The sequence below is a fragment of the Silene latifolia genome, chromosome 6, assembly GCF_048544455.1.
Source record: "Silene latifolia isolate original U9 population chromosome 6, ASM4854445v1, whole genome shotgun sequence".
Classification (NCBI taxonomy): domain Eukaryota; kingdom Viridiplantae; phylum Streptophyta; class Magnoliopsida; order Caryophyllales; family Caryophyllaceae; genus Silene; species Silene latifolia.
The window spans coordinates 107,573,201-107,593,506 of record NC_133531.1 but is presented as its reverse complement, the minus strand read 5'-3'; the positions used below and the strand labels follow the sequence as shown (position 1 = coordinate 107,593,506).

General features: G+C 36.5%; 1 protein-coding gene across 1 annotated transcript; it reads left to right on the top strand.

Annotated features, from left to right (window-relative positions):
• Positions 1–2,524: 2,524 nt before the first annotated feature.
• LOC141587083 (thylakoid ADP,ATP carrier protein, chloroplastic-like) lies at positions 2,525–9,704 on the top strand. Its single transcript, XM_074408504.1, has 10 exons — positions 2,525–2,979; positions 4,945–5,001; positions 5,734–5,796; positions 5,911–5,967; positions 6,054–6,137; positions 6,495–6,563; positions 6,646–6,758; positions 6,861–7,030; positions 8,599–8,677; positions 9,290–9,704. The coding sequence occupies exons 1-10, from the start codon at positions 2,686–2,688 to the stop codon at positions 9,393–9,395; spliced, it is 1,092 nt and encodes a 363-aa protein (XP_074264605.1). The 5' UTR covers positions 2,525–2,685; the 3' UTR covers positions 9,396–9,704.
• Positions 9,705–20,306: the final 10,602 nt, after the last annotated feature.

The window sequence follows — 20,306 nt, the reverse complement described above, 5'->3', positions numbered from 1 at the left end:
ACTCCCACCTTTCTAACGAGTCTAAGAACACCTCAAACCGACCTCGTTTGCTATCTCAAATATAGACTAGAAGTCATCCCATTGCAAGCGGCCAAAAAGTCGTGTTTGACAAAAAATAAATTATTAAAGGTTGTGTTTGGCAAACTTTTTTTTTAAAGGTGGTGTTTGGAAAAAAAACTTTTTTAAAGGTTGTGTTTGACAAAAAACCCTAGAAATTATTTATAGGAATTATACAAAACCATATAATATACATTTGTTACCATATAATATATTTGTTTCTCTAACCATTTGTTTTGTAAGTTGTTTTAGAAAAAAAACCGTTTCATCTACTTTATTATAAAGAACTACTTTCGATAACTGACGACAAATATTGCCATACGAGCAGCAAATTAAATTGTGCATATATTTGAACTTTGGGAGTGACAACTTTTTAAATAAATGTACAAATTTAATGAAATTTCACGATATATAGCACTAGAAGTTTTTACGTTAATATTTTAAATACACTTTTTTTTTCGTTAATGGCTAAGTGCAAAATTTATATCGAAAATTTCCAAAATTTATAATGTTATTAGGTTCTCGATATAAATTGTACCTTTATAGTAATTATTGTATGCATATAATTGGTTTCTTAGACTATATTTTGTATGCTTAAATTTTGATATTTATCTATTTTGTCAATTCTAATAATAACAATTGCTAAATAAGCAAACTCGTGCAATTTTGCACGGGCTTAAAACTAGTTAATCTAAAACCACTAATTAATTGATTTAAATATTGCTAAGTATCTCTATTCATAATATTTTTTATTTATTGGTTTTACAAATAAAACGAATTTACATGAAACTTCTTAAATTACGGGGCTTTTTCTTGAGTCAAATAAGGTGTAAGGGCAATACTATACTAAAGGAAAATTCGAATATGAGAGCTATTGTTATAATAACTCGTCTCAATCAAAAATTGATTGTGCTCAAAATTCCAACTTTCACAATTGATCTATCTCTCTTACGTAAAACAATTTTAAAAAATTGATCTCGACGAATATTTGCCTTAAGCTTAAAGTAAGTCAAATTGCACCTCAATTGTTAAATGAAACAAATTTTTGCTACTCTAACATTTTGCTTTTGTGTCCTCTCTCTATTTGACTTGTTTTAAAGTTAGGACAATTAAGAATTTGTGCCACTTTCAACTCCACACCTAAGTCTAACCTTATTATATACTTTCTCTATCTTGGTCATTTACTTACATTTATTTTTGGTACAAAGACTAAGGAGGGAGAAAAGAATCATTTGTAGTTCTAGTTAATAGATCACAAGTAGATAGGGCTGTTCACTCAGTGGTCCAGACCAAAGACCAGACCGGACCGGATCATTTGGTCCGGATCAGACCGGACCGAATTTTATTTGGTTCGGTCCACGGTCCACCTATTTACTCTTCTTTGGTCTTCGGTCCGGTCCTGGACCAACCCGAATAGACCGCGGACCGGACCATGGACCGAAGTTATGTAATAAAAGAATTTTTAAATTTGTAATACTATTGATTTTATTTTCTACTTTGTTTACATGTATTATAAGATGTGTAATTATTATGTAGTAAATCTAGTAAGAAAATAATGTTGTTTATTTTGATCATTACGAACTTCTCGAATTCTAGTTTTATATGCTAAAACATGTCAGTGACGATAATATTTGGTCAACTTTGGTCCATTTGGTCCGGTCCGGTTCACGTGTTTTTATGGTCCAGACCAGACCAGACCAATATTAATATGGTCCGGTCCTCGGTCCACCTCTTAACCCTTATTTGGTCTTCGGTCCAGAGAGTTTGGTCCGGTCCGGTCCGGGACCAATGAACACCCCTACAAGTAGACAATAGTCCTATTAGATGATCAAATTACATACTCCCTCCTATTCCGAATAAGTGTCCCATTTGGCCAATAGCACGAAAATTAAGGAATATAGTTAAAATAATGAAAATTATTGTATAGAGGTAAGAATATAGGAGTTAAATAATGAAAAGTATTGAATATGATGAGTTAGGGGTGGTTGAGGTGGTAAATAAAGAAAAGAGTCAAGGGTAGGAAAGTAAAAAACCATGTCCAAATATGGCAAATGGGACAGTTATGTGAATAGACGGAAATGACAAATGGGACAGTTATTTAGAATATGAGGGAGTATTAAAAACCTTTCCAATATATTCCCCCCGATCCACACTAATGATAACATGGACCCACTTTTCTCGAGAATAGTGGGTCCATGTTACCATTGATGTGAATCGAATGAAGTAGAAAGGTAAATGAATAGATGAGACACCTCAAAATAAAATAGATGAACAAATAAACACACAAAAGGAGTTGAAATAAAATCTAAACTCAACGTATTAAGATCTTAGTTTAAATATCGAAAAGTAATCCCAATTAGAAAAAGACTTAAACCTAATCATATTTGTATCAAACTGAAACGTAATCAAGATCATGTGCTTATATAGATTGCTTAAATAATTAGCTAAAATTTCATTTATTTATTTATTTTTTGGTGAAAAAGGTAACAAAAACGAATCATTTTAAAACATCTCGGAAAGTCGTCATATTCGGATTTGGGACATTTGTTTCAGTTCCATTTTCCTCTCTCTACTCTGCAACTTGATCTTCTTCTCCCTCTCACCCTTATCTTCTCCACCATTAATACAATGAATTCGGAGAAACCCACACTTAGTTACATACCAATCTCCGGCATCGGCATGGAATCCGGTCACTTGAAGGCGACACCCAGGCGGCCTCCCTTTGCTTGGGTTTCGGCCGCAGCGAAGACGCAACAAGATGAGAGAGAATTTGAGCCAACTACTGCCCAATTGCTCAAACATCCATTGGCATTGGTTACATTAGTCCCTAAAGATGCTGCCCTTTTCGCTGCCGGTGCCATTGCTGGTGCTGCTGCTAAAACTGTTACTGCTCCCCTTGACCGTGTTAAGCTTCTTATGCAGGTTTCTTATTTTTTCAATTGCATGCTTTGTAATTTGTTGGAATTACTGCTTGTTTGCTTGGTAACTGATTGAATTGGGTGTTATTTGGTTTTGTGTATCACTCTAAATGTCATCTCGTAGAGCTTCAAATCTTGTGCATTTTTGTTTTGGTTTAAAGGGAGCCACAAGGGCGAATGTGATGCTCACTGGGTTTCAACTCAGGTGACATCTGCTTCAAATGTTGTGCATTGGGTATGGCCCTGTTTGGCAAAAAGCAAAAGCAGATTCGTGATAGCGGATAACGTTAGCAGAATACGTTTTGCAGATTTTAGTAGCAGGTTTGACAAATTAGCAGAATTAGAAAAGGGTGTTTGGTAATTAACATATTTTAGGATGATTAGAATGGTTTCATGAATAAATTGAATATGCGAATGCAATATGCGGCTATTAGCAGCATATTCAAAAACAATAGATTCCGACCAATATGCTATTAGAATACGCCGTTTACCAAACACATAAAAATAGTAGATTGCTTGGTCAAACTACTAATTACGCCGGAATCTATTAATTTCGCTCAATATGATGTTTACCAAACAGGACCTATATATTTCTATATCCATTCATGTCTGCATTCCTGGGCATATTCTTGCTGATGCACTTCCTCCGTTTCGTTTTATAAGTCATTTTAGGATGTTACACTAGAATTATGGAAATGTAACAATTGTTACCCCTGAAAATTGAAAGAGAAACATTAATATATGTATTAAGTCTTATTAATAAAATACGGTTTTATATTTTCTAAGCTTAAATTAAGTGGATATGATATTTTAAGAGCCACCCTAATTTGACCATAGAGGTGAACTTTGGTTTGTGAGAAAGTTCATGAAAATTTGCAATTAGAAAGTGAAGTTCATCGCAAATGTAAAACAACAAATGTAAAATGACATCATAGAGAGGGTGAGGTAGAGTTAGTGGTTGCTTATGGTTGTTAAAGGTGGTTTGTGATGCCAGAGAGTGAGGTGGTGTTTTTGGGTTAGAATGGAGGTTGAAGGAGGGTTGTGGGGGAGAGGGAGAGTTAACGGAGGAATGATGGAAGGTTATGATGTACTTGTGAACATTGCACTATGCATGTCTTTAGTATTTTCGTGTTAAGAATGTGTGCTTGGCTCAGTATTTACTTTCTGTGACCTTCTCACACATGTTATTATGAATACACGATTAATATGGTTCAGATTAAATTTAATTATGGGTAATTGGTTGGTATTAATCGGTCTCAAAATGAATATAATTTGAGACTGTCTCTTTCGAGAATTTGTTTCTAACTTTACGCTACTATTTCTTCAAGTGATTTTCAACGGAATTTGATGGGGATATGGCCCCTCATGATTTCAAAGGTATTGATGGTTGTGGAGGGAAATAATGCCATATGGTAGCTGTTTTCTTACGATAATGGGGCTGAATAAGTGACTATTAGTCATTGATTGGCTACCTTAACATATAAGAGGCTCAAAAGGCAGTTTAATGATCCATTTTTGATTCGTTCCATTATACTACAAAGCCAAAGAAAGTGAATGTTTGGCTATGCTGGGATGGGACTAGCAAGGCACAGTCCTTAGTCCTTGAGTCACCCTGTAACTCTATAACGTCCATGACATGTTCAGTGACTTTATTTTTTACTGATTGAGGTTATCCTTTATTGGTATTTTTAATAGCAGTGCTCTTCCTTATACCATTCTGCCACTTATAATATTACATTATTAGATTTGGTGGACTGTTGACAGATTTCTTTTGTTCAGCTTAACCTTGAAATTTGTTTCACATTGTTAGACCGTGTGGGAGTAGTTTTTTGTTTTGTTTTTGTATTGTTTTAGTGACTGTTTCACACTTCATCGTAGTTTCATGCTCACTAGACTTGAAATGCAGTTATCTTAATTTTCCTTTTTATAAATTTTATTTTAACTTAGCTACATGTTCCTATGCTTGCAGACTCATGGGGTCCGGGTTGGCCAAGAAAGTGCAAAAAAAGCCATTGGCTTTTTAGAGGTTTGTTATTTTTATGTTTCTGTCTTTTTCTTACTCATTTTTGTTTTCTGTAATGTTTTATTATTGATTTCCGCATTTAACTTTGAAGTTTGGTAGTGATTTTTGACTCCATGCCTATAGTGATACAGTCCTACGCCTTTGAAATGACCTGGAGGTCTTTGATCAATCTGATCTTTCTTGTTATCCATCTCTGAAAAGGTTGATGTTTGCCTTACTATGGTTTGAGGGCATTTTTCAGAACTCGTTTTTACCCTAATAAAGAGTTCTGTCAATTTTGTGTGGGTCTTATAAGCATATTTAACATTTATTACTCCGTATAATAAATAGAAGGGACAGTCTGCCGGAAGACTTCATTGTTTTCTTCCTAGAGGGAGATGTCTTTGAGAAAATATTTCTTTCTTTCATCCAAGACTATTGGGTGCTTGCTCTGCTAAGTGGCTAAGTGCCCTCCTTGTATTGCCAATATTCTTGTCTATATCATTAGATTCTGGGGATGGAACAGAACAATCAGTCGCATGCGAATCACACTTTGTTGAGCTATCTCAATTGCGTAGAAACTCTGCTTCCTTAATGAGAAGTCTGATTGTGTTTCCAATTTTTATTCTAATGATCTATCAATTGATTGTCCAATGAACAAGTCCTATTTTTGGGATTCCCTAAAGCTTCCTCTATAGGGTTACTACATATTTGTCCTGTATTTTGCTTTACCTTTTTTTGCCTTTAACTTTGCAGGGAATAACTATGATAGGAAAGGAGGAAGGTATTAAGGGGTACTGGAAAGGCAACCTTCCTCAGGTTGTCTATTCACTTTGTGGAACCTCATGATGTTTATCTTTATATTTCCCTATGACATGGCACATGCCATGGTTGCCTATTCTGTAACATGTTGAGTTAATTTTGTCTATACAGGTTATACGGATTATACCTTACAGTGCAGTTCAGCTCTGTTCCTATGAGATTTACAAGGTGATTTTTCAGCTTGTATCTATTCTTTAAACACTTCAAATAGCTTTCACAGTAGCTTAATGTACGGTTGTTTTGGGGACTGCCAGAAACTCTTTCGAGGAAAGGATGGAGAACTCTCGGTATTGGGAAGACTAGCAGCTGGTGCCTGTGCAGGCATGACATCTACTCTCGTGAGTTTCTTATAATGGTGTATTTGATTCCGTTTTTTTCGTTCCGTGAACTTCTTGGTGTCGTCTCGGAATGTTATTCACATCATCTTTTCATCATATACATATTATTTCAAAGCATTATGCAATTTGGTAGTAGCTTATAGTATCATCATCATCATCATTACAAAAGTCCTTAATCACTAGAGTCATGATGCACTGTCTTGTGATAGATGGATCTGCACATCTGCGAAATCAAGTGGAGTATGACAACTACTCTGATTTAGACATATTTTGGCAGTTGGCTGTTTTTTTCAGCTGTGAAGAGTAAGACTTTCACTGTTATGGTCAATTATTCACGGTATTCCGTCTTTGTTTCAGATAACATATCCTCTAGATGTTTTGAGGCTGAGATTAGCAGTTGAGCCAGGGTATAGAACAATGTCTCAGGTGAGACTACTGTGGTGGTTGGACTTGTAGTAGCTATAACTTTCCAGTTTCCTTGTACCTAAATCCATAAAGTTGTTTTCAGGTTGCCCTAGGTATGCTAAAAGAGGAAGGGATTGCTTCTTTCTACAACGGTCTTGCCCCTTCTCTAATTAGCATAGCACCCTACATTGCTGTGAACTTTTGCATTTTTGACTTGTGAGCATACTCTTTACTGCTACTAATTCGCCTCTTTTGACGGAGGATTAATAGATGCACTACATGCAGTTAATATGGGACGGATCTCCTTTGTCTTATCAGAGTGAAGAAATCTCTACCTGAAAAGTATCAGAAGAGGCCTGAAACATCCTTAATTACAGCTGTAGTGTCAGCTTCCCTTGCTACCCTCACATGCTATCCTTTGGACACCGTAAGAAGACAAATGCAAATGAGGGGTTCTCCATACAACACAGTACTTGATGCCATTCCAGGTAAATTTTTTTTACGCAGATAAGTGAAATTGTTGTATGCAATTGCTGGCATCCAATGGTGGCTGTACCCCCTCTATCCCATTTGTTATTTTCTTGTGCCTTTATGACCTCGATGGTCAGATGATTTCAACTTTGACCTATTTTTTATATATATATATATATTTTTTTTTTTTTTTTGCATTTTATACACCATTTAGAAGATTGTACTGTTTTTTCTAGATGATATAAAAACAGTTGGTTTGATAAATTGAGATAGAGAAAGTTTACATCATGTCGTTACCTATATTAAGGGAAAATAATGGTCGAAGTTAAATTAACTTTGACAATGATGACCGTCAAATGGTGACAATAAAATTTGGATGAAATACTATTTAAAAATTTAATGCATGTTCGTGCAATTTGTTGGAGTGTTATGGTCCATGGATACATCATCTGATTGTTGTCTCATTATAGTAAATCTCCTAAGAAAGTACTATCTCCTTTTGATTTTCCATTTCATGTGAATTGATGTAAACTATTTAGTCGAGTACAAGAATTAGACTTCCATGAGAATTCCCGCTTGACTAAGGGCCCATAGGTAAGCAACTTCTTCCGTTATGATGGAAATTCGCAGAATTTTCCGATTCTTGGTTGATTTGTGCCAATTCATGTGATTTGAAATTCTTGTGTTTTCTTGTGGGCAACTGAATGACCTGTTAATAAAATTAAGATAAATTTGTTCCATGTTGCCTCGTCATTCTTGGTTAGTTTAAGAGGCTTAGTATCAATCCATCATGTGCTCTTTAGTAGTCCTCTTTTTTTCCTTTTTCTTTTTTTGCTTATGGCCGATGTTTGATGAAGTTGCATCTGGAAATACAGTGGTGGTTTTGCACCCCGGCTATTCATTCACAGTGATGAAGTAAAAAAAAGTTGGTGTTGAGAATCGAGTTTTTTCTGTTTTTATTTTTTTTTGCATAATAGCTCTTGCTTAAGAGGTCTCGAATACTGATTTATGCTAGCGGACCCTAAATAATTTTAGGATTAAGGGTTTGTTGTCGTCACATGTGTCCCAAATTGATAGATGTAAAACCAAGTTGCTACTCCTGTAACCAATTGGTTAGGATGGGAACTCGTTTCTGCATATACATAGACTCTTTCCTTGTGGGTGTGGCCCATACCCGTTTTATGTTGAATTTATAGTTAGGCCTTTACATGTGGAATTTGACAGTAATTAAAATAGACGAATCGACTTGTACGAACTTGTCTTACATTGATAATCCATTTGATCTTTTTGAGGTACTGTCTGGGAGTTGTTATAGAGAATTCTTGAGTGAAACTTGGGTTAAGATTCAGAAAGCTTCGATCAAACTAATTACTGTTCGTCTATAAACTTCTTAAGAACTTGCTAATCTAACCCTGGGGATGATTTACTAGATAAAAAATAAGGACAGTTTTAGCGAGTGCCATCTTCCTAAATGCCCTGTTTGAAGTGTGCTATGTGGCGTCCATGTCGTTTTGGAATTAATGTTCACGGTCACGGTGCATCTCAGAGCCTCATGTTATAATGTTTGTTTCGTTGGCATTTGCAGGTATTGTGGCACGTGATGGCTTGATTGGACTATATAGAGGTTTTGTACCAAATGCTCTGAAAAACTTACCAAACAGCAGGTTTGCTATACAGATCTCCCTTTTTTCTTCTCTTTAGTGGCCTTCTGATTTCTTTTGTAAAACATGACGATTTTTGTTGCTTAGCATGATTCTGAGACTAGAGCTAGCAAAATTGAATCAAAACGAGACCTGAAATTGTCCCAAACAAAAAAATCTTGAAGACCCGGTTTAAGCTGATCGACCCAAATATGATCCAAATGACTAATTTGAAATAACACTTAAGTTACCTAATGCTCCGTAAATGACCAAAACCTTAATTAAGATGGACCCAAAATGACCAACTCAAAGCCCAATGACCCGACCTATAACCACCTAATCGATCTGACTTTACCTTAAGTGAACAGAGCAAAAGTGCATAACATACATGATCCGCTTCGACTCAAGTGCAGCACCTTCCCAAAATGATCCGACCCAAATTGATCTGATCCAAGAGCGTTGTTTTGTAGGTCGCATCAAGAGTGGTCTCACTCACCTGATAATGTTCAAGAATATATAAACCCACTCTTAATAAAGTTTTCTTTTTGACACCATAGATACTCTTATATTTGTGTGCAGTTAGTTAGTTTAACCTTGTGAAGGAGTTGTTTCTGATTTATGGTTTGTTCATTGCAGCATTAGGCTGACTACCTTTGATACAGTGAAGGGTCTAATTGCTGCCGGCGAGAAAGAGTACCAGAAAATTGTCGAGGAAAACCGTGAAAAAGCAAAAACAAGTTGATAATCTGGTTATTGAGCTTCGATACACATGGTTTCTATCTTATTGGTAGCCATTTTCTGTGAGTATACACATTCTAGTTTCTAGAAGAGGTCAGAGTGCAAATGTTAATGTCATGTCATGTAAGGTTATTAGGAAGTGTAATGGGATAAATCAATTTTGCAGAATCTAGAAGGACATAGGCATCTATGTAGCAGCATTTAAATTAATTAATTCGGAGATTAATGTTTTATTCAGGTAAATTTATTTGTAATCAGCTTTTTTGGGAACAGAATGTTCTTCTGAATAAATTTATCAATATAATCTGCACTTCATAAAGGAAGATAATGCTTGATGTTCTCGTTGAAAATTAGTCAGTATAAATACAAGACTACAAAGATTACAAGACGATATTCTAGGCTATAAACTAGGAAACCATATACACTAATATAGGTAACAAATAACAAACTAATTACTAGAATAATTATATATATTCTATCACACCCCACAGTCGAAACGGGAGGGTCACGGACATTGAGACTGTCTCGAAAATCATCAAAAAGAACCAAAGGAAGGCCTTTCGTGAAGACATCCGCGATTTGATAACGGGAGGGAATGTGACTGGTAGCAATAAAACTAGGTGTCGTAATACTAGAATTAACTATCAAATTAACAATTCATAACCTAAACTTTGACTCTACTAACTTTAACTTAAAACAATAGCAAAGTGGAAGTAAAGGGTCGTACCCAAGAGAAGGGGATAAGACTAAAGCTTGAATTGTAAACTAATGGCTACTAAGTGGGTCTCTACTACTAATTAAGATGCTAATGACACTTTAAACTTAATCAAAAGGGCACTAATCACAAACAATGGGTATTAACAAAGGTCAACAAGTAGAAAACATAGATGGAAAAAGATTGGTTTTGAGAAACAAACATGGAAATATGAGTAGAACTTGAATATCTTCCTATTGAGACAATTCTACAAACAACTAGTATGCAAGATTCAATATAAAGGGGAATACTTGATGCAATTCTCTCTTAGTAACCCAACAATGACAAAGCTTGACTCTTTTATTCCTCTCTTACAATTTTCTACCCAATACTATCATCTCAAGATGTTGATACATGCAAATTAAACCATCCACACATACCCTTCAAGCTTAAGCAACAAATCATTAAACCATGAAAAGAGACTAAGCATGAGCATTAAGAAATTGCCAAAAGACGAAGCTAGGATCAATTCCTCATATGATTAAACCATACAAATGAGTAAAAGACATGAACTTTTCTATTTGTTGCATGAATCCTTTAAACCAAATCAACAAACAACAAACTTGCTTCAACAATCCCAACTAAATTAAACCATTTCCTTAGGATTTGCACTAGTCAAGTAAATAACATGCAAGGATGGCCAACCCAAACATTCAATTACTCAACATAAGAAATAAAGCACAAGAAAAGAGCATTAGATAAATTAAGAGAGGTTTAAGAGTCTTACAATACCAAAGTTGGGTACTTTGATCAAATTACATCAAGTAAGGGGAAGATTAGCCTTCCATCTTCTTAGAAAAACCCAAGAAATGAGGAAAGATTAACATCCAATGCTCAAAGATTACAACTTTCAACCCAAATAAATTGTTCTTCCTACTACAAGTTTTTTTTTAGAGATTATTCAATAATTAGATACTAATTAGGTCTTCAAACATGAGGGGTATATATATGGGTGCACTCCTTTCTAGGTTAAGAAACCTCAAAGCAAGCCAAAAAACACGGAGTGTTTTCTTAAGCCCGCGTTTAGAAACAACATTGCGCAGGCACCTCTGACGTAGGCGCAAAGTCGCGCAAATCGCGCAGTGCGCACTTCCACTTCCACGCGCAGCAGTCGCGCACCATCTCGGGAGTTCTGCTCCAAAATCTTCAAACTTTGCTTCCTTCTTTACTTTCCAAGTTTCACTCCTACTTCTTCAAGCTGGCTTCTAGGCTACATGAGGGCTCCTTGTGCTTGTCTTAACCTTTGAAGGGTGCTCTATGCCTCTCGGGTTCCGTTCATGAGGATCAATCGTCTAACCGAGGTGAATTACACAAGTTTAACCACATCAACCCCTATGCCAAGTGTTAGGAAAAGCATACTAAAAGACCCATATTAAAAGACACGAGGGTGATAAAATCACCCTCTTAGACCGACACAAAACGTTACTATCAGTGACGAACGCGAACTTCACCTCGTTCGAACTTCTCTCGGACAAAATGAATGTCCATTTCAATATGTTTTGTCCGTTCATGTTGCACGAGATTGATCGAGAGATAGACAGCACTCACGTTATCAAAATAGACAAGAGTAGCTTTAGAAATAGAAACTTGTAAATCAACAAGAAGGTTACCCAACCAACATGATTCGAAGACCACGTTGGCGACGCCTCGATACTCGGCCTCAGCACTAGATCGAGATAATGTAGGTTGGCGTTTGGACGCCCAGGAGATCAAATTGTCACCTAAAAAAAAAAACAATAACCGGAAGTAGACCGCCTTGTATCAGGACACCCACCCCAATCGGCATCTGTGTAGGCCGTGAGAGAAGTGAGAGACGAAGGACGGAGCCATAACCCACGAGTATGAGTGCCACGAACATAGCGAATAATACGCTTAAGGGCATGCATGTGACATTCCATAGGATTGTGCATAAATAAGCAAACATGTTGCACAACATAAGAGATATCCGGCCGTGTGAAGGTGAGATATTGCAAAGCACCAGCTAGACTCCGGTATAGAGATGGGTCTGGACACGGAGTGGACGATAGAGCACTAAGCTTTGACTTAGTATCCACGGGTGTAGCACATGGTTTGCAAGACGACATGCCAGCGCGTTCAATAATTTCCTCAGCATACTTGGATTAAGATAATAGCATACCATTGGAATGATGAGTAACCGAGATACCCAAAAAATAATGAAGGGATCCCAAATCCTTCATAGCAAACTCAGAATGAAGACGACCAATAAGAGTGGCGCGTAGTGCAGCAGACGAACATGTCAAAATAATGTCATCAACATAAAGTAACAAATAAGCCATATCATTACCATGCTGAAAGACAAATAGAGAATGATCGACCTTACTATGACGAAAGGCAATAGAAGCAACATAATCTGCAAAGCGCTTGTACCAAGCACGAGGTGCTTGTTTGGGACCGTACAACGATTTTCGAAGTAAGCAAACATGATCAGGGTACCTTTTATCGCGATATCCAAGCGGTTGGTGCATGTAGACTGTTTCATTGAGAGCCCCGTGAAGAAAAGCATTTTTAACATCGAGCTGATTAATGACCCATTTCTTCGAGAGGGCAAGACACAAAACAGTGCGGATTGTGGCCGGTTTGACCACAAGACTAAAAGTCTCCCCGCAATCAATGCCAACTGTGGACATGGGCCACGGGGGCGCTTAGGAACAAGCGTTTGTATTTGTGGAGTCGCCACTAATTTTTAAGGGAAATTGGAACCGTTCGAATACCTCGTGTCATGTCAAGACACAAAGTAGAGACATGAACACCAAGAACTCGTTACCCTTAGCATTCTATGTCTAGAATGACTCTCGTGGATGCCAATGAACACGGATGTTCACAGAGATCTGGAGTAAGGGGTGAGGGTACGTATTAGGAAGCTCTTTTGATCGAACACCTAATCCCCCCCGCCTCGATAGCGGCCTATACTAATGATTAGGGAAATTATCTATACTCGATATATTGTCAATTATATGCATGCAATGCAACATCAAAGTTTTAATCCTAACATGTGAGAATTAGGCTAAGTCGGTGAACAAGTAATTTAGCATGCAATTAATGTCAAAATAGGAATTAAGGTTCAATTACATGTGAAGACATCCAAATGATACAAGAAATATGATAAATACAATAAATAAAAATTACAATAATTACATCGGGTTTAGCGATTTATGTCGAAAATACCTTTAAAACGGATAATTTAAGAAAAAGAATAAAGGAATGAATTAACGAACAAATTATTGGGCGATAGTACGGTTAATAGTTATTTATACGTAAGGTAATTAAACTAGGTCAAGGCAGAACGGAAGTTCAGAGGCAGAAGTCAACCTGGAACAGGCGCAGCAGGACTGCGCTCTTTGGAAGAGGCGCAGCAGTTGCTGCGTCTGTTCCAAGGGTGAGTTCTGGCTGTGAAGCCGGAACTGCAAATCGTTAATTTTAATTGGCGACTTTAAGGATCGATTATGATATTTAACTCGGATGGAAGTGATTTAATTCATTAATTACATATGAATGAGTCATAAAAGCAATAAAACATGGATGAAACGAATGCAAACGGATTATTTACATGAATGAACGATTGATTAATGACATGGGTGAACTAAATAGGCTAAACATAACGAATTAATGAAGAATTAATGACGAACAACCGATGAATATGACAATAAACAAATGGAAATATATCAAAGATTGAATTCCAGAAACTCAATATGAATGAATCGAATTTCTACAACCCGGATTGACTTTAATGACGAAAAACCCGCAAATATGAGATTATAAGGGATTTAAGTCGGATTTAATTATTAATTACATGCTAACGGCGAATGATAAATAATGTACATGTGAGATTATTATGCTAATATATCAAAGAATTGACGAAAACAAACGAAAACGAATAAAACAACAACGAATTTACAGAGGACGAAGGAAGAAGAAAGGAAGCAGGAACTGCGGCAGCCTCACTAAGAGGCGCAGCAGGCACTGCGCTTCTTCGAAGAGGCGCAGCAGTTGCTGCGTCCTTTCTCGACGGTTATCTTCTGGTAATCCGTAAAAAGGGTTTAAAACGTAGTTTTATAAATCGGTTTTAACAAGTATTTTCGACATAAATCTTACATTAGTGATACAAAAAAAGGTAAAGAACAATAAATAAAGAAGGATTTATGATGAGACGGTTTTAGTATGTATTAAGAGGGTCAAATTAGTGAAGTTCAAGTGACAAAGGTGGTACTTAATGAATTATAATGGTACAATGCTTTAAGTTGTAACATTGGCGGAACTTGGATCCAAATATTGAGAATTAAGCTTGGTAACGATGAAGATGATCTTGTGGGTTGGTTTTGTATGTCAAAAACGGAGTCCAAGTCCGAGGAAAGATGGGCCCGGATACCTATGAAGATATCTGAGACGTGTGCGCTTAAGGTGCACTAATTGAGCGCGCATAAATCAAAAAGGGAAGGGCGGCAGCAGCTATGCGCGACCTGTGCGCGACCTGCATTCGACCTGTGCGCGACCTATGCGCGACCAAGGCGCGAGCTTGCTGTGTCCGCGTCCAGCTTTGTATAACATAAAGACTCGTGTTTTGTTTCCTTATTTGACTCGGTTTGTTCCGATGAATTTTATTATTATTATTATTTTTAGTACTTTATTTCCTATTTTAATTATTTACTTTATTACTATATAATTTGTGAGGGGATCTTTAGGGAGGAACTTACACAACTTTTAGAGACAAAAACCCTATTATTGTTATTGGCAGACGATGTGTAACTAATCTTTCATCTTTGATTCAAGCGATTGAAGCACTCTAATCCGGTTGTGAGTTTGAATGTTTTAATTTCTCTTCTTGATTATTGTGAATTGCTTAGCTATTAATTATATGAATGTTGATTGATAATTGCTAGGTTCGCAACTAGTACTCGATTTCTTCATTCTATTGTTAATATTGTTAATTGAATAGCATTTATTGATTAACTTTACACTAGTAACATCTAAGAATTAGTATTGAACGGGATACGTTGATATTAGTACTTAGAAGCGATTCACATAAATATCTAAAGTGCAACTGGATTGTATGTGCTATTTATTCTCTATCGAATTCTCTAAATTATATTGCTGCTGTTGAATTAAACCTTGAACTGGATTGTTAGGGTTGTTTAATAGTTAGGGTTGATTAAGAACATGATTCGTTTTAATTGACTATTCGTAAGGAGAATTGGAATTTTACATTCATGATAGAGTAATCAAGATTAGTAGTTGAAACTATCTTACAATGATCAATTGTTATTGAGTGTGGATATATGCTTGAGTCTAAGACCTTTTAAACTATTTGAATTCATCTATTTCATTACTTGCTTAATCTTAGTTCTTTAGTTAATCAAACAAAACAAATCTTCCCATAAACTGGTTACTTTACTCTGCATTATTACACACATTAGTTAACTTAGTCCTTCTCTGTGGGTTCGAACCTTACTTTCTCTATATTACTGTTTTAGTAGTTTAGTAAGTAAGTGATTATAAATTTACATTTGATAGGCATACGACTTTCAGCCCGTCAAATTTGGCGCCGTTGCCGAGGAAGGCAATAGTTAATATTTGTGTTTGTAGTGTAGAGTGTCTTAGTTAGTTAATTAATTTCGTCTTAGTTTACTTGATAGATGGCTACAAAATATTTCCCCCAATATGAGCATGAACTGTTTTATAAATATTTCAATAGGCTCCATGAATATGTTATAAGATGTCGTCATCTTTATCAAAGATGGGAGTTTTGTCATGTAATTTATAATGGTCTAAATAAGGAGACTCTAGGGCATGTACATTCTTTAAGTGGTGGAAAGTTCATTAATGGGTTGAGCTTTGAGGAAAAGTGGGAACTTTTTCAATATTTGGCTTATGACACTGAAGAATGGGAGCGATACAATTCACTTCCTATAGAACCCCAGCCCCTCTATTCTGGTGCTTTGAATTATCATGATAACTCACCTATGTCTACTGAAGACATGATACGTGCTTTAATGGCTGATGTGAATTCTTCATGTGCTAATGTTACACCTTCTCCATGTGAGACTAACCTAGTTAGTCAAGATTTAGAGGACCGAGTTGGACAAGTGACTAATCCCTTTAATATGCGTGTGACACAAGAAGAACTTGATTCTTATTATATTAAGTGGCAAGCTGAGCATGTTGATAAGTTTCATGAACCCCTTCCCTTTGAACCTGAAGTGAACCACTCTTATAAAGAGTGTGATGATGACATTGATGACGATGGTTTTTGGGATGAAGATGATGAGGAGGATGGTTATAATTTGACACATTCATCACCCCCTCCCTCTATTTGTATGCCTGTTGACTCCTCTTATAATATTATTGAAATGACACATTCTATTGATGATTCCTTGATTCATAATGATTTGAGTGATGTCTTGAACTTTGTTGATTCTTCAAGTGTGAATGTTGAGGATGAGCAAGAGAGAGTTATGGATGAGGAGACTGAAGTGGGTGAGGTAGAATTTAAGATTCTAAGTTTTGCTGGAGATGATCATTCCATGATTGATAATTTGGGAGATATATTATCCGTTAGAGAACCTATGCTTTTAGGGAATGATATAATAATTGCAGGTTTCAAGGAGAGCATCGATGAAGTAAAATTGGACGAGTTAATTGAGTTCTCCCCTCAAAAAGAGGAGTCACTCACATCTCATCTTAAGGAGCTATCTGAGTTAGTTCCTAAAGGTCCTTGTATCTTATATTTCTATTATTTGGTTTTCCTTAGACCCAGGTCATCTTTCAAGGAACCATATCGTGACAATGAAGCTATTTTTGAACAATATAAAGGTTTGGAAAATCACTCATATGCTTGTACCTATTTTGTTTGTGGATTGTTGCAACTTATACTTTGTTGCTATTACCATTCATCTAACTTGTTTGCGAGCATATTTGATAAACTACTCAGGGCATTGAGTTGTTCCGCTCTTGACAAATCATTCGGTTGAAGGACATTTTTGAAAGGTAAATCTCTAGCCTTTATCTTAAGTCGGGTGGTTTACCATTCCGCGAGATGTCGAGCCAACGACGTTAAACAACAGCGCTTCTGGGAGGCAACCCATAGATTTGTGTGTGCATTTTTGAGAAAAAAAAAACAAAAAAATCTGAAAAAAAAAAACGAAAATCCAAAAAAAAAAAAAAAAGATCGGACAATACTTCAAGATTCATTGCATATTTATGGTGTTTGGCGACATAAGATGGGAGACATAGAAAGTCGGATGGGTAGGATAGAGGCTATGGTGTGGTGTAACCGCGGTGCGTTGTTGTGGGCACCTTGCTTTTGCGGTTGGATGGTTTGTTGATTTGGAGTAGAGGAGTATAGGTTAGACCAAATACGATGGTGTCTTATTTTTGTTTTAACTTGTGTTATTTGGCCTGTGGTTAGGTTTGGAGTAATAAGGGGCGTTAGTGTTCTTTGATTACTCTTGTTTTCTTGGCCATGTTGTTCCTGTGCTTTATAGTGGATGGTAATGGCCAAGTGTGGGGAGGAGGTGTGGTGAGTGATTGACATGTTTATGTGGTTTGCTGACGGATGGATGTAGTTGTGAAGTCGTCTGATGCTATTTTTCATGAGGTGTGTTTTCTCCTTTCCTTTTTATTGTGTCCTATACAACATTGAGGACAATGTTTAATTCAAGTGCGGGGAGGAGAATCGTTCCGATTTGTATACATTTGTACTTGTGTGGTGTGTTTATTTCAGTTATCTATTTCAAAAAAAAAAAGTGAAAAAGAAAAAAAATGGATCCCGGTTAGGTGAAAACCCGAAAGGGCGTCTAGGCAATATTGGGAAGTGGCCGAGGACGGAGTGAAAACCCGAAAGGGCGCTCCGGGTAAAATGAAGAATCGAGTTGCATGCCACTGAGAGTAGTGTGAGTTGAAAAAAGGAATGATACGCTAGAGTGAAAACCCGCAAGGGCGGGCACTCTAGGCAAAATGAGAGATTTAGGTAAAAGAAAATAAATTCTTCCGATGCTATTTGCTCTCTCACTGCTATGTTGAAGACCGTCTGGTACAAGGTTTGTGAGTCTAGTTGATTTTCTCATGCTTCTGTGGATCGGTGTTGGTTTGATTTTATTGGGTCTTTTGAGTTTACTCGAGGACGAGTAAAGATCTAAGTGTGGGGAAGTTGATGAGACGGTTTTAGTATGTATTAAGAGGGTCGAATTAGTGAAGTTCAAGTGACAAAGGTGGTACTTAATGAATTATAATGGTACAATGCTTTAAGTTGTAACATTGGCGGAACTTGGATCCAAATATTGAGAATTAAGCTTGGTAACGATGACGATGATCTTGTGGGTCGGTTTTGTATGTCAAAAACGGAGTCCAAGTCCGAGGAAACATGGGCCCGGATACCTATGAAGATATCTGAGACGTGTGCGCTTAAGGTGCACTAATTGAGCGCGCATAAATCAAAAAGGGAAGGGCGGCAGCAGCTATGCGCGACCTGTGCGCGACCTGCATTCGACCTGTGCGCGACCTATGCGCGACCAAGGCGCGAGCTTGCTGTGTCCGCGTCCAGCTTTGCATAACATAAAGACTCGTGTTTTGTTTCCTTATTTGACTCGGTTTGTTCCGATGAATTTTATTATTATTATTATTATTATTATTATTATTATTATTATTATTATTTTTAGTACTTTATTTCCTATTTTAATTATTTACTTTATTACTATATAATTTGTGAGGGGATCTTTAGGGAGGAACTTACACAACTTTTAGAGACAAAAACTCTATTATTGTTATTAGCAGACGATGTGTAACTAATCTTTCATCTTTGATTCAAGCGATTGAAGCACTCTAATCCCGTTGTGAGTTTGAATATTTTAATTTCTTTTCTTGATTATTGTGAATTGCTTAGCTATTAATTATATGAATGTTGATTGATAATTGCTAGGTGCGCAACTATTAGTCGATTTCTTCATTCTATTGTTAATATTGTTAATTGAATATGATTTATTGATTAACTTTACACTAGTAACATCTAAGAATTAGTATTGAACGGGATAGATGCGATTCACATAAATATCTAAAGTGCAACTGGATTGTATGCGCTATTTATTCTCTATCGAATTCTCTAAATTATATTGCTGCTGTTGAATTAAACCTTGAACTGGATTGTTAGGGTTGTTTAATAGTTAGGGTTGATTAAGAACATGATTCGTTTTAATTGACTATTTGTAAGGAGAATTGGAATTTTACATTCATGATAGAGTAATCAAGATTAGTAGTTGAAACCATCTTACAATGATCAATTGTTATTGAGTGTGGATATATGCTTGAGTCTAAGACCTTTTAAACTATTTGAATTCATCAATTTCATTACTTGCTTAATCTTAGTTCTTTAGTTAATCAAACAAATCAAATCCCCCCTTAAACTGGTTACTTTACTCTGCATTATTACACACATTAGTTAACTTAGTCCTTCTCTGTGGGTTCGACCCTTACTTTCTCTATATTACTGTTTTAGTAGTTTAGTAAGTAAGTGATTATAAATTTACATTTGATAGGCATACGACTTTCAGCCCGTCAATTTACACCCTCAGACTTACATGTTTGACGAAACGAGATGAACTAAGTTTACGATTAGTGATGCTCGACTCGAATGTAACGAAAGTGCCCTCGTAAGAGGAAAACGATTAAGATTAATTAAGTTGATTAGTTGTGGAGTTGGTCAAATTGGTCGGTCATGCAAACGAGGCTGGTACTCAGAAGGATCCGAGCTTACATGGTCGAATGTTCAAGCACGTAGATGCCAAAAAGTAAGAACGTGGTCTAGAATGCAAAGGGAGAAGAGAAGGGCGGACACTCGCGTGAGAAATATGAGGAGCGAAGTCTCCTATTTATACTTATCACGTGAAGGAGTAGGGTTTTCGGAGAAACTTTGGAAGTGAATCTCGAAAAGATATGAAAAAGATACGAAAAATACGCAGAAAAGGACCTAGGAAGAGGCGCAGCACCTGCTGCGTCTGTTCCCAGGTGGTTTCCTCCTGCGGAAGAAAGATTTCCGTGTTTAATTTATGGAATAACGGGATAATTCTATTTTCCTTAATATTTTGTTTGAATATTACGGGAAATTGTTTACCAAAGATTAAAAGATTGTGAAATATTTATAAAATATGGAAT

Excerpts from the sequence above, each read along its gene's own strand:
- LOC141587083 (XM_074408504.1), top strand. The coding sequence starts at position 2,686 with ATGAATTCGGAGAAACCCACACTTAGTTACATACCAATCTCCGGCATC. Across the intron at positions 6,564-6,645 it reads GGTATAGAACAATGTCTCAG|GTTGCCCTAGGTATGCTAAA; the intron begins GTGAGACTACTG and ends AGTTGTTTTCAG. Across the intron at positions 7,031-8,598 it reads AGTACTTGATGCCATTCCAG|GTATTGTGGCACGTGATGGC; the intron begins GTAAATTTTTTT and ends TGGCATTTGCAG.